General features: G+C 43.2%; 1 protein-coding gene across 3 annotated transcripts; it reads right to left on the bottom strand.

Moving 5' to 3' along the window:
- Positions 1-6: 6 nt before the first annotated feature.
- On the bottom strand, positions 7-14,896 carry LOC149290065 (tectonic-1-like). 3 transcript variants are annotated; one of them, XM_089489755.1, is made up of 14 exons: positions 14,671-14,896; positions 14,330-14,450; positions 10,317-10,447; positions 9,341-9,507; positions 9,082-9,169; positions 8,706-8,815; positions 8,406-8,426; positions 6,752-6,877; positions 5,920-6,045; positions 5,362-5,444; positions 4,724-4,864; positions 3,231-3,384; positions 1,739-1,864; positions 7-900 (listed from the first exon to the last, which is right to left on the bottom strand). In XM_089489755.1, the coding sequence occupies exons 1-14, from the start codon at positions 14,870-14,872 to the stop codon at positions 757-759; spliced, it is 1,740 nt and encodes a 579-aa protein (XP_089345881.1). In that variant the 5' UTR covers positions 14,873-14,896; the 3' UTR covers positions 7-756. The 3 variants fall into 3 exon arrangements, with proteins under 3 accessions (XP_089345881.1, XP_089345884.1, XP_089345882.1); XM_089489758.1 differs by lacking the exon at positions 4,724-4,864 and having other exon boundaries at positions 5,371-5,444; XM_089489756.1 differs by lacking the exon at positions 8,406-8,426.
- Positions 14,897-15,282: the final 386 nt, after the last annotated feature.

Below are 15,282 nucleotides of genomic sequence, written 5' to 3'. Positions count from 1 at the left end.
GGAAAACCCAATTATTCCAATCTTTAATTGTGCAGCTGTACAGTTTAGAAAAAAAAGAACAAAAATAATTTAATAAAGCCAAAGCTGTATAAAAAGATGGTCTTTCTTAGTTCCACAAAAACTGCAAGTTAACAGCGGTAGTACCCCTAGAAGGAGAGAGGGAGTAGATCTCTTTGAAGGGTAATCACTTCTCCAAACTTTCTACCTCAAGACATGGCTTTGTGGTTGGTGTTTCCTTATGGTTTCTGTTGTTGTTACCTTCTTAGTCAGAAGTCTTGCTGTACACAACCTTTGTGACACACTGCTAACTCCAAAGCACCATCATATGAGGTGAAGATCTTCAGTGGCCAAGATGAAATTACCAGCACTCCCTGCAGATGTTGTTGAACTCCAATTCCGTAACAACTAGGTGATCCGGTACAGGAACACCAAGTTTTCTCCCCCTGGGAAACTGCCCAAATGGAGTGGCCTGCATCTGACTGGTGTGAGGGAGTTGTCTAGCATCATGTGAAAAGCCGCTTCCTCGAAAAAGAGGGAAAGACACATGGCATTCACCCTGCCCATGGCCCCTACCTTTACAATATCCTGCCCCAAGAACACATTGCTCCAAGAGTTGGGCACAGATGTGTTTAGTAGCAGAGAAACTAAGTTGGGATTTTGGGTAGGACTGGAATGAGGGTAGAGGTGTTCGGGAGCACTGTCAGAGGAGTGTGGCCCATGGGAGGGAATTGGATGGGTGGATATTGGGCCCCTGCTCTAAACAAATGGGAAGAAAAAGTCAAACGGCAGGTTGGCCTTGATGGTTGGAAGAGCTTTGTAACCCGGACTGGCTGGTGTGGAGACATCAGCGAAAGTAACAGAAGTAAGTATCTGGATGGTGCTTTCATTTCCCAAAGCCACCTGCAACAGAAAATGGATACGGATTCCATGAGCTGGTTCCACTCTTGCCAGACCAAAGAGCAGTTTACCTTCAGAGAACAACCCACACTGAAGAAATGTCAGATTGTGGTCTAAAATGAAGAAACTGTTAATGCTAAGAAGAAACTGAAGAAACTGTCAGGGATGCTTTGATCTGGATTTCCTGCATGGCAGGGGGTTGGACTGGATGGCCCTAGTGGTCTCTTCCAACTCTACGATTCTATGATTCTATGATTCTATGATTCTAACAGTAGGGTCAGAATGCTGACAGTAGGGTCAGAATGCTCCAGTAATGCTTAATCCGCTTTTCCTTAAGATTGCTAAGAACCTATTAACTTTGTAAATTTTATCTTGATTCAGAATTCTTTTACTTTAGGTGGCTCTATCTTATTCTGGCCTTATCGGAATTGGCTGATGGAAAAGGCACTCCCATCTTCTCCTCCTCCTTCTCTTATGGTGAAGATCTATGTGGTTTCACACATACCCAGTCTCATCCTCCTCCCTCCTAGACCACAGGCAGCCTTTAGTTTTCAACAGTTCTAGCTTAAAAGAGGAAGGATGAAGGTCCTCCAACGGATAATCCCAAAAGCTCCCTTTCCAACCTTGCTTGCGATAGACAGCTCGGTACCACCTTTTGAGTTGAAGCATGATCTTGCTGCATTGCAGCAAGATCTCTCCTTTTGAAATGCCAGTTTCATGTGCCAGACATCTCTGTCATATACAATATCTCAGACCTTGCAAGCTTTGAATAAGACTCAGTTAGTTAAAAATACTCCCAAAGTCACAGCGTTTCCTTCTCTCGCAAGCAATAACCACCCACCTGGGGTAAGGCAGCTGTCATTACTGTCGCTGTGAGGCTCACGATTTTAGCCTGAGGGTTCACCAAGGAGCCATATTTAGTCCATTGCACTTCTATTTCAAACGAGACTGGAATTTCACAGGTGCTCTAAAAATAAAGAGCGAGACAGATGTTTTGTTAGTTACAAGGCATGGCTATGGCTGGTGATATGAGAAAAGCATGGCATTGATTTTTTTCTTGTAATAATTATGTCTTCTTCATTTCATTATATCTCTCCACCTTCCCATAAATGGGACTCAAGCACAACAATATAAAATTTCCAGAATTTTTGAAATATCAGCAAAAAAGTTTTTTTGGGGTTCTCTTTTGGGAGGAGGGAGGAAATATGAAAATGAAATATTAGCATCCTTTACAGATTGAAAGACACTTTGTTTAGGACAAGGTGCTCATATATTTATATTCTGACATTATTTTTAGAAATTATGTAGTGAATAGACTTTTAGGTAGCATCATTTGAATTCCTGTTCTTGGTTTCCTTTTCTCAGTCCTTTTTGTGGGAATGGGTGTTTATCTCTGCTTTGTTCTATGGAAAACCAGAGGAAACAAACTAATTTTCTTTGTTTTACTAATGCTGATGGTTTTGTTTGTTTATATTTGGTTTTTGATTTGGTGTTTGCCAGCTTATACATTGGACTCAAGAAGGTGCTCATCATGCTGGACTGGCAAAGGCAATGCCTCCTAAGGAGTGGAAGCCAAGAAGACGTTATGATGACATTGATAGTCTGATGATTCCAGAGAGGTTCCTTATACTGCAGGACCTTGTAGATCCATTTGTAACAATAATATTTTACAAAGTAAATTCAGTTTGTTGCTGTTTTCTTAATAAACTGTCACTTTCATTTATCAAACCATGATACATCTATGCCAAGCCAAGTTATACACAGTACATTTTATTTGTCCTCCTAAAAGGAAACGTTTGGGAATTCTTTTTTCTTCCCCTCCATTTTTCTGGGAAAAAATGTTTCAGGAAAAAAAACCTCCCCGCCATCCCACAATTTTTCTGGATTACTTTTTCAGACCTTCACAGGGGTCTTTTTTTCAAACCTTCACTGAGCCCCACCCTCACCAGTGTTCATTGACAGTTGCACGTTTAAGCAAGCAGAATTGCTACTGCTACTTTTTTTCACATACAGGGCACCTAAAGTGATTGAATCGGCCCGGAGGTAGACAAGAGTGTTAGATGTAAGTGTGAGGGAGCTGGCTCAAGTCATGCAAAGATATAAATAAGTAGAATGGCATTTATGCACATCATGGCTAGCTTTGGGTCTATACTCCCAAGCAGCTCCTTTGTCATCTTCAACTGTAGCAAAGGGAGATAAATCTGGATTTTCCACCGCAGGAAACAAAATATATGGAAGAGATCAGGCTCTTAAGGGTGCTTCTCTTCCAGGACAATGCTCAGTAGAAATAAAATCAGACACCTTAACTTTAGCAATGGTATATGTGTTCATACCAGCTTGGTGATGTTATTATGAATCTGAATCCAGTCTGGTCCATTTTGGGGTTGAGAATCTCCAAAGGTGGCTACGCAGTCTGGAAAGTTTTGACCCTTCAGCACAGTCAGGAGGGCTGGTGCCAAGAGCTCACAGTCTGCATCCTTGGTAATTCTTTCAGAAAAGAAAATCACCTGGTCAACAGCACTGGACAGTAACTCCTTCCTTGCCCTCCTCTCTTCTGAGAATAGCATCTAAACCAGATCTGGGCAACTTCAATGGGGTTGTTGTTGTTATGGGCCTTCAAATAAACTCCTAGTTATGGATCCAAATGCTGACCTACACTAGGCTGAGCCATATCTACCATTCCCACAACTTAGTGAACAGTCTCTGAAGCCCCACACAGGGCCATTCCCCTTTGTGGGGAAGGGACAGGATCAGAGAAGTGTCTGGCAACATTTCTGTAGCTGGATGCAAAAATGATTATAGAAGCCGAGACCTCTAAAGGACCCTGGTAAATCTCTGCACTGAGGGTTTCATTTTGCACCTGGCTATGGGACATAGTCAGATCTTCTATGATCCTGACACTCCTCGCGAGGCACAGAATGGCCAGGTGGGCAGCTTCAGAGGCTGTTCAGTAAGTTGGAGGTGGCTTTCAGTGTTGTTGGAAAGTGCCCCTCAAAAGATGTATGCTTGTGTAAGGAAAACTGTGTATGTCCCTAAGAGGCCCTAGCCTAAACGTGCAAGTAACCAGAAATCCACTTCTGGTTTTGAAAACAGGTATTTTTGAATGTGGACAAGGGTAAACTGCAAGCTATTTAAAATGTGAGCTTCCTGTCCTGGAGGCTTTCAGGGAAAAAAATCATCTTTGCTTTCAAGCCGGGAAAATGGCATTCCAGGGAATCTGGAGGGGTGTGAGCTACAAAAACAGCTTTTGGGGGCCATACTTTGCCCACCCTTAACCTAAACAGGGTTTGCAGAGAACTGAAATGAATCCAAACCATCCTTATGTTCTTCAGCTACTCAGCAGGGAAAAATACTACCCACCATCTGACTGAAGGGCAAGGGATGCATCTGAATAACAGAGAATAAAGGGGTGTGGAGAGAAAGAACCAATGACTCACCTAACAGCACTCCCACTCTTCCATTTTGTTTGAGTTCCCAAATGAACTCTACTTTTTTGAAACAGTTTAGCAGAAATGCTTAGAGACAGTCTAAAGTCTGTAAATAAGCAACTGCCTAGACAACAGATAAGGAGCCTTGGTTGGCTAGTCAGTTTGCTAGAGGGCTGTGGTGAGCAAAAGGTGCCAAGTGCTCCTGTTAACCCAGTGCAGCCCAAAGCGGATGACCAAACTCCATCTAAGACTAAATACTGGCATGAGACTGACATCTGACTAGAGCCATAAAGGACAGTTGAAAAGAACATCTCAACTGCATATTTAAAACTCTTCAGCATTAAAGTAAGGGTGAGAAACTGCCTTGTCTAAGTCAAAAGCTTACTTCTGCCTCTTACCGTAGCTGGCATCCAGACATCATGTTGTACCCAAACAAGACTGGGGTTCGAATGCCTTCCACACCCAAACAATCCTGTGCCGGGGTGCTTTTCATGATGGTAAGCTGGCCCTTTTCATTCACACTCTGAATGACTCCAGAGGTAAAGGCCCAGAGTTAAGGGAAGAATAAAATGGCAAATATTCTAGCTGTAGGAAAGCTCTTATGAAGGATGTGGGTACCTTATAATAGGTCAGCTACTGTCTCATCTCAATGGCTGGAAAAGTTCCTTTTTTGGTTTACAGATCCCAGAATCTACCAGCAAGTATGGGGTTCCAAGAATTGGAATCCCCCCAAAGGGATTTTTTGGATCCAGCATTGACTGCCACCACCTCCCCAAGTTCTGAGGCCTTTTCCATTGACTGCTACCTGATCCTTTTAATCAAACTGTCTGACAATTAAACTTTGAAACTTCTATACAAGAGTATTTGCTTTACCACATATTTACAGTTCTTCATGCTAAATGCAAACTACAGATTTGGCAGGGCAAACTTCCACCAGCTCACACCCAGCGCTAGAATGAATGTATCACTTTCCAGGCAGGCAGATTTTTGCACGAATGTTATAAGCCATATTAGATGAAAAGGACAAAAAGGATATCCAGCTGACCTAAAACCAGCCCTTACTGGCTGTCCAACAACATATCCAGGGCTTCCGCTGAGAGGAATCGGCCGAGTATCTTGCTATTTTAAAAGAAAATAATGATAAAAAAAGTTGTAGTTCTGTTTACTGTGCATTTTGAATGCAAAAGAGCTAAAAGGAAGTTTCTTCAACAGGGTTATGAACAGTGCCTGAATTATTGTTTAATAAGCGCTGAACCATATGAATAACTGCTAGTTCCTCATAATTATTATGACATTGCTGCTTCAACCGTCTAAGAAAGGTACACAACAACTAACAGTTTTCAAAATTGGGTCTATGAAGGAAATACACTTGGAGGTCATTTAGGGGAATATTAGACATGGGTTATTAAACTCTCCTCTAGAAAAGCTACATTTCCTTCCACTGCAAGGTGGGACTCATCCTCCAGCTGTGCTTGGACTGCAGTGCCCATCAGCCATAGCCAAATTAGAAAAGCCAATACTGTGGACTGCTGCAAGTCACACATGAGGGTCATATGACTTCCACTTCCAAGAGCTATTATTTTTAAAAAGTTACCTGAATAAAACGGATCGCAAAGGCTTGCTGTACGAAATCGGCTGTCACGTTAATGGTCCCCAGGACCAAAGACACAGCCACACCAATTACTTCACCTGCCTCTGTGAAAGTTGTAAGATAATTTGCCTGAAAAATAAAGAACAAGGGGCAGAATCACCAGGGAGGTACAGAATTTCTGGAATAACTGGGAATGCCTAAACATGTATATGCTTTAATTTTACTTGAAGTTTCAAGGCACTATTTCTCAAAGACTGTCAGTGTTCTAGGTGCCTCTAAGGTTCTATATAATCAGGACTCAAATGCTGTAATATGTAACTTTTGAAACCACAAGGCTTTAGACCATCAAACATAGCTAGTAACTGCACTGATGTAATAGGTTTATCTCTAGTAAGCAGATTTCTAAGGTTTAATATACCTTAATCTTTGCAAATGGCATATTGATTGAACTTATCCTCTTGACAGACTAACAGTTGGATTAAATACAAGCATAGCGTGGATATGGCTGGAGTGAGCAACTTTAGACAGGCTTTCACAAATTACAGAAAGTGTTTTGTTCCTTTAAAATCAGTGGATCCAGTGAAAGTGGTGCTTTTTACTAACGAAGGCGTCACATTGGCCATTATTATGTCTGTACCTACAAATTTAACAATGATAGGAAATACAGGGCATGTTGAATGACCATGACAGAATGGCTGGTCCTGTCTATCTCTTCCAGTTTTTCGGTTCAATGAAACCCACAGTCCTACAGGTGATCTGGTTTCCAGAATGAAATGTTAGCCCCTCCTCTTGCCCTTTCATCAAACACAGAGAGGGTAAGGTAGGGGACACCTACCTCAAGCACCACATTGCTACATGACTTAGCATGTAAAGTAGGGAGCATCACAACATCAGTGTTGTTTAGACGTGTGCGTAGTCCGTCCAGTGTCTGAACAGTGATGGACTGGATAGTGATATTCACCTGAAAAATATAAGCCAGAAGCCTTAGCAAAAAAGAGTATGTTTTGCTTAAATGTCAGTGCTGTAGCTGACCATCTTCTACACAGGCAAATCCTGGCACATTTATGGCCCAAAGCACAATTTTCAGATCTGCTGTAAAAACAACAACATGAATATTGTTTCTATGGAAAACTGGATGAAACAAGTGGGGAACTTGGCAGCAATAGAAAAGTTAACATCCAGCTTGCAAGATTTATGAAATGAACAGACTGAGACAGTTTTTTACATCATACGGTACCCCTTTGTTGACTATGTTAACCATAATGTGGATTTTACTTCTCCACATATGCTGACATTTTGGAAAGATTCTCTTTGTTTAAAAAAAAAACAGGAACATTCCAGAAATCAAAGCTGATTTGAGCTCTGTATTTCTGCTCAAAGCCGAATGTGAAAAACAAAATGTGATGATAGTATAGTGCTCATATTGTTACATTAATAAAATATTTTTAAAAAAATAATAATTTTCCGATTGTGTCCTTGAGAATGAAGCTTATATGTGATGTTGCATTTGATTTCTATTTTAAAAATCCTTATTTTTGTATTATACACTTGAGTCTTGGAGAACGCTACATAAGAAATACTGGAAAGTGTGAGTTCAGTTTCTGCAGTTGCAGCAGTGTATCCAGGTAGGGAGATCAGATGAATAAAACCTCACACTGGAACATTCTGGTAGGTCCTCACACTAATAGGGATAAGTGGAAGTCCTCATGGTTGGTAGCAGTAGCAGGATTTGTGAAAGTCCACATTTGGTGGTAGTGGTTGGGATAAATAAGCAGAAGACTCCCACAGCTTCATCAAGAAAGACCACCCACAGAAACACAGGGACCTAAGCTATAGCAAGTTAGAATAAGGGATCCATCCACAGCTTGGAAAAGTTATTGCCAGCAGAAGAGCTCCACAGCCAGCATAGACAGTAGCCAAGCCAGCATGGGGATTCTGGATGTTGTAGTGCAAAAAAGAAGGGGGGGATTTTCCTCCCAAGCTCTCTAGACCCATCCTGGCAGCAATGATTCTCCAGAGTTTCAGACATGGCTCTTTCTCAGTTTGGTACTGGGGAAAGCACCTGGGATCTTTTGCACACAAAGCATGTGCTCTACCATGAAGCTACAGCCTACATGGTCTTTCATGACAGACAATTGCTCCTCTAATGCGGACCAATCTGTGTGGAGTGAAGGGACAACGTTCAGAGAGTGTTCCTAACTAAAACACACCTAGGCTGCAAGTCCCAAAAGACCTAGCCAGCCCCCCCCCCCTCCCCAAGATCAGTGCACAAACATGCATAGAATTTTCCACTGTGTGGACATACACTGAGGTTTACCATCACCCGCAAAAATGATTCCATTGCTAAGACCAACTGATAACATGTACTCGGTATATCGCTCCATTATTCTTTACCATTAGTATGGTAAGAGGCCGTGTGCCAAATGCAAACATGCCCACATACAGTACTAACACTCACTCTGTCACACTCAGAATAAAAGGATACCTACCATTTGACTTGAATTTGGTACCTAGTGGGAATAAAAAGAAGTTTTTCAGGCACAATGTTATTTACTTTTTCACAAAAATGCTAATTTGGTTAATCCTCCATCCTAAAATCTCAGGTGCTCCTATCACAAAAGTGGGGCAGGAGGTGGGGTGGATCTCCTTAAATCTAAATTCACAACTGCAAGTGGTGTGAACATTTCTCTCTGCACAAACACCAAATAAAACACCACACTTGCTCCACCCCTTAGTTTGTTATAGACAGAATGCCATTTTTTCACCTGGTTCCTACATGAAACACTTACAGCCAAAATGCTAATATTGGTGTAGAACTCCATACTGAGAGCAGGAAGGGTGGTACAGTCTTTCTCTTGGATCACCGTGTTGCACTTTGCAGCCTGGTTCATTAGAAACCCTATAAAAACCGCAAAAACAAGGGAGCTAAGAGCCACAAAAATCTTCACAGAACTGCAAGCAAACATTGTTAAGGCTGATGTCAGCACAACTGAAATGCAGCTCCGGTACAAGTACCTGAAGGTACTTGTATATCTCCACAAAACAAGCTTAAATTTTGTTAATGTTTCTAGCCATCTCCAGGGAGAAGATGTGGACTGTTGAGAGAGGAACCCCACAATTATGGCAAGGAAAGACCCCCACAAAACACAAGGCTTCTTCTCTTACCTGCAGGGTTATCATGAGCACACCATGAAAAGAAGAGGGGAGCTGGAAGCCTTAAGTATCCATTAGAAGTCTGAATCAGATCCTTGTACTGTTAAAAGAAAACATAAAGGTTGCATTTTTCTATGTATAAAAAAGAGACATATATTACCAGTTTCATTGTGAGACTTTAATGCCACTGCATTTGCCCAACTTTAATGACCATTCTCATGTTATAGCTTTAACATTATGGCTAATGCCTGCAAGATCTTTTCCTCTTTACCTGATATCTGGTGGTCTCATTTGCATCAGTGCCATGCCAAGTTTCTGATTCAACTCTCAAGCCAAGATCATTTTCAGTACCAAAAGCATCCCCATCAAATTCAAGCAACTTGTCAAAATTGTGTGAAGTGGGTATTTCTGGAGTCTGGAAGGACAGAGCATCTTTGACTGAAAAGAAAAACAAAAACTCAATGTGTCATATTTGATTGCGCTGATCATTTTATTTTGCAACCCATTTTTATGAATGGCTTGTTTTTGTTGTGTGCCTTCAAGCTGATTCTAACTCATGGCTATCCTAAGGTGACCTTACAGCAGTTTTCTTATAACGATTTTGTTGAGTGCGGGGGGGGGGGAGTGGGTGGGGGGTGTTTTTGCCTTCCTCTGAGGCTGGGAGACAGTGTGACTTGCCCAAGGTCCCCCAGTGTGTTTCCATAGCTGAAAGGGGATCCAAACCCTCGTCTTCTGGAGTCCTAGTTCAAACCATTATACCACACTGGTTCTCTACTAAAGTCATATATAGACAATTCTATACTAAACTCCCTAAACTGCAAATCCCATGATTCCAGAATATGGAACCATGGCAATTAAACTGGAATCAAAGTGCTATAACTGTGTAGTGTGAAAGGGCCCCGGAAGGGAGAGTGGTCTAAAATAAATAAGTAAGAAGAGCTGTACAAATGAAATGTATGATGCATTTGCAGGTTTTGGATGTGATGCTAAAAACCGTTCCCGGCACAGGTCCAATTTGGTTAAAGACCACTTCAGTCACTGCGCAAGACTATTTATTTGACTACACATTTGCTCAAAGTATCCAGAAGCTAAAGCCCAGGAGAAACACAGTGATATCTACTAGGATATATACCCACAGTGTCCAGCTCTCTTCCTCCATCATTTCAACCTTCAACCCAACCACCTGTGAGGCTTTGGGTGCGGATCCAACTTCATAAGAATTTTACAACCAATCTGGCTCTACTTACAATTCACAGCTTGAATGCAGAAAACGCTGGGGTTGACTTTGTCAACTAACTGAAATATCCTTTCAGGAGGGTGTGCATCCAGGTTTATTGAATAACGAGCTTCTTGCTGGGTGCAGAGTTGGCTGTCACCTCTTCAAGGACAGGAGAAGAAAAGAAGAGGGTTTTTTTCTCCTAGACAAAAATACAATCTATCTACACACAGAAAATCTTCACAATACAGAGGAAGAACAATCGACAGAGCATGAGTCTGCCATTCGGCATGGGACGGCAGGCATGCCGTATTAGATCAAGGGCTTGGGCTTACAGCTCCCAGAATCCTTCAGCCAGCGTGACCAACAGAGAATTCTAGGAGTTGTAGTTCAAAAAAAGGAATGCCCCCAAGCTTTGATTCAAGTATGATATGCTCAGTGTACAAGTTAAACAGATAGGGTGATAAAACGTAGCCTTGTCTGACCCTCTTGCCCATTGGAATCCACTCTGTTTCCCCATATTCTGTCTAATGGTGGCCTCCTGTCCTGAGTACAGGTTACATTGGCTGCCAGTGACCAGTACCATATTTGTGCCCACTGGCTATAACTGCTTCTCTCTCTTCTGGAACCTCACCAGAGATGGGCAGCCAATAACTCGGGGATCATCACTGGTCCATGGACCACCATTTTGAGTAGCACAGTCTTAAACAATTGATTATTGGTTTTAAGAAGGATGTAAAAGCTTGATTCGACAGCTAAATACACGGACTGAATTTAAAACTGTATTTAAGACCGATCTCTTCCAATCGGTCAACCTAGTCAGTTTTAAACTATGAATTTTAACTTAGTATATTCTAAATTTTATGTTGGATGATTTTAATGTGTCCTAGGTTTATGTGTTTTAACCTGTGTTGTATCCCGCCTTGTGCCTTGGGAGTGATGGATAAGAAATACAACATTTCATTATTTATTGCTGTTATTGTTGTTTTCCAAAGGAACCACTCTTTAGAGCACTTTCCAGAAAAAAAAAAGAATAGCCCAGAAAACTGGCACATCCATGCTGGTGTCTCTCCTGGCAAAGAAACCTTTCCTTTTATTGGAAGAGAATCTGCCTAATGTTCAGGAAGCATTTACTTTGATGTCTCTTAATCGCTCTGAAAGTACCTGGATGTGGGTGGCAAATTGGCACTGCAGGCCAGAACAATGGCAAGCACCAAGCCCACGTGAGGGACTGATTCACTTTCCCAGGAGCCAAGAATAAGCTTCCACTCTGACACTGGGCTGATTTACTGGGGGGGAAGAGAAGCAGCTTGACAAGTGTGCCTTTTTAGCATGAGAATTCACACTGTTTTTGGAACACCCTTTAAAGGGAAGGAGGTACATGTTCAAGACCCAAAAGCCTGCAGCAGGGTACTTGCTGGCATATTTGTATTCAGCAGCAACACCCCCAACAAGCACTATTTTCTTTGGTTGTCAAATTCACAGTGCAAAGGAACACCAGAGGCATAAACAGCTGTTGAGAGGCCAGCAGCTAAATTGCCTAAAGAAAGATATCAGAGGGATGTTTCCTATGCACAGCATGTCACACATTAAGAAGATGGGAGAGGGACTGGCATGGGCTATTAATAGGACATGCTGTATAGAAAGGCATGCTTTAAAAAAAACACTCAGTGGGTGTAAAATGATCATCCTCATACAGAGATATGGAAAAAATGCATTTCTAACTGTTTTTAAAATTTGGTGACATCAAATTGGGAATTTAAGCACAAGGATTCTGTGCTGTCACCATCATGCTGGGCAAATGCAGAACTCAGCATATCTACAGCTTCTCAGCTTATATCTTGTTGCTAATTTACAACTGAGGGTGTGTGGTTCTCACTGGTGCAAGACAAGCTTAAAGTCAATGCGTTGGGCAAACTGGGGGCCATAACCAGTTATCCTTCTAATAATAATAGTAATAATCCCTCGGAGTGTGGTGGAGTCTCCTTCTTTGCAGGTCTTTAAGCAGAGGCTAGATGGCCATCTGTCGGGTATGCTTTGATGGAGAATTCCTGCATGGCAGAATGGGGTTGGACTAGATGGCCCTTGTGGTCTATTCCAACTCTACAATTCTATGATTCTAATAATAATAATAATAATTTTTATTGATATTTTCCCGCCACTTCCATTGGATCGAGGCAGGATTACAACCATAAAACCACCTACAGTGGGATTTCTTCCATTTCTTTACAGAAGGTCAGGGGGATATGCCTGCCTGAAGAGATCCGTCTTTAGTGCCTTCTTGGAGGCATCTAAAGTGGTGATAAGACGGATTTCCTCCGGTAAGTTGTTCCATAACGTGGGGGCCATGGCAGTGAATGTTCTATGGGAAGTTGATATTAATCTAGTCTTTTTTGAGTATTCTAAAAGATTCTTCCCGGATGTTCTGAGAGATGCAGGTCTCCATCACCATGGAAGAGCTAACTTTATTTGTTTAGTACAGTTTTCAGCCTATAGAATCTCAAGTTGCATCGGCACTGCAGAAACAATCCAGTTTGACACCACTTTAATTGCCATGGCTCCATGTTAAGGAATCTTGGGATTTGTAGTTTGTGGTAGCACCAGAGCTCACTGACAGAGAAGGCTACACAGCTCACAAAACTACAAATCCTAGAATTCCATCGCGTTGAGCCATGGCGGTTAAAAGTGGCATCCAAGTGGATTATTTCTACCGTGCCAGCACAGCCTCAGTTATCCTGCTGCGAAAATGAGACTTTCGTTTTAGCATATTCTTAACACCTTCCCTCCTCTCTCTGTCTGTCATCATACAATAAAAATCCAATAAAAATATATATTTTTAAATATGTCCTTCCAGGGGAAGGGCTTTTTAAAAAATACAAGCAAGGTGTTTCAGCCAAATGGATACAAAGGGCTAAATCCAACATTAATCCCCACTAGAGCAAATCTAATGAAATGAATAAGCCTTGTTGGTAACCATTTAATCTATTTCCCATTCATTTCAATGGTCCACTCTAATTGGAACTAATACTGGATTTAGCCCATAGCCCTCCCCATATTTATGGATCCACTCATAATTCTTCATCTCTAAGGACAACTATAATGTTCACTCACCTGGATACAAGCTCCAGAATGGAAAGGAAGTATAAACCAACCCAGATATGCAGGTTTTGACTACCATGGCTCCTTACCAATTCAGAATTAGTGGGATATTACTTCACCATAAGCATCTTCATGTCAAAATCCCCCTCTAGAAAGCCTCTTTAAACAGAGGCTGGATGGCCATCTGTCAATGGGGATGCTTTGATTTGGATTTCCTGCATGGCAGAATGGGGTTGGACTCGATGGCCCTTGTGGTCTCTTCCAACTCTATGACTGTATGGTTCTAGATCTCCTTTTCTGGCATATGAAACACTGCTAAGTTTCTTCCTCATGTGCTGGATTTACACATTCAAAGGCATACTGACTCTGCCCTTATGTTCTTGGGGATGGTTCAGTTCCATGAAGGGCCAGCACTACATGAAACGCCGCATACTTGGACCAGCTCTCATTGCTCATTCATTCAGAACCTTAGACTCAAGAGCTTGGGAAGGTTCTGCCTTCACTCCAAGAAGTGCTACAACAGGTGTGTTTTAAAACCTTTTTTGGAGGGGGTTACATTGTTTTAAACGGACCGCGTTGATTTTATCGGACGCTGCCCTGAGATCTTGATCTAGAGAGTAGGATACAAATACCTTTAATAGATAAACAGTCAATCCCAGATGACAAAGTCATGCACCGACTCGGCCGCAAGCCTGTCTCAAGGGTCTCGACACAACTCTTAAAGCCTGCGCCAGGTTTCAAGCCACGCTATCTCTACAAACACAGAGCCTTTGAATTGTTTTTAATGCTTGCTTATTTGAACCAATTCTATTCCATGTTTGATATGTATTTTGTAGACTGTAGGCCATTGGCAGGTTGGATTTCAATCGATTTGCTGACTTGGACGTACAGCGCTGGCTGGGTACATTTACAGGGCTTTAGAAGCAAACTCTAAGAAGAACGTACGTGAGCAGAGGCACAGAACAGGCCCTGAAGAGGCTGAAATCCAGGGCGGTGCAGAGGGGGTCGCAGCAGCAATTGACATCGCACTGGTCCACCAGGAAGTCACAGGTGCACAGCTTGGCCACTGGAAACAAGAGGGGGCAAGAAAAGAGGCCAGGCTTGGAGGGGGGCCCATGTCAACCCTTCCCAGGCCACAGAGACCGCTCTCCGGCCGGCCTCCAAGGGAGCAGGTTGAGGAGCAGCCATCTATACAGCCTTCTTCTCCTCCTGCATCCACACAATCTACCATCCATGCACATTTTCATGCTAACACTCCCGCCTTCTTTTCAAAGGGGGCTGCTCACCGTCGGTGAGGGGCTCCGGCCAGGGGCCCAAGCGAGAAGCCTCCTCGGGCCTTTCCTCCTCCTCTTCCTCGGGGCCTGGGGAGCCTTGGCTGGGCCCGGGGCTGGCTCCCGAGGCGGGCGTCCTTTCCGGGAGGGGGGTGAAGGGGCCAGCCCGCCGAAGGAGCAGCAGGAGCAAGGCCAGCGGCGCCGCTCGGGCCGCCATTCCCGGCTAGGCCTCTGCGGCCTAGGCAACAGTGAGACGCCTGCCCAGCGGTTGCTATGGAGACCGCGCAAGGCACACCGGGAGGGCGGCTCAGCCAGCGCCAGAAATCGAGCCCACAGCTCCCTCTAGAGGCGCCGCGGGGAACTGGAGGGCGACGGAAACCCCCTTGGGCTCTTTGGGCTGCATCCACACTGGAGAGATAACCCGGCTTGGCACCGCTTTAAGTGCCCTGGCTCAAGGCTATGGAATTCTGGGAGTTTGTTGTGGGCCCAGAGCAGAGCTTTAACTCTCTCTGGCTCAAGGCTATGGAATTCTGGGAGTTGGAGTTTGTTGTGGGGCCCAGAGCGGAGCTCTGCTCCGCTCTGGGCCCACAACAAACTCCAACTCCCAGAATTCCATAGCCTTGAGCC

Source organism: Sceloporus occidentalis, unplaced genomic scaffold, assembly GCF_023333645.1.
Source record: "Sceloporus occidentalis isolate IW3139 unplaced genomic scaffold, rSceOcc1.0.p SCAF_41, whole genome shotgun sequence".
NCBI classification, from domain to species: domain Eukaryota; kingdom Metazoa; phylum Chordata; class Lepidosauria; order Squamata; family Phrynosomatidae; genus Sceloporus; species Sceloporus occidentalis.
The sequence above is the reverse complement of the archived record's forward strand: the minus strand, read 5'-3'. Positions and strand labels throughout refer to the sequence as shown.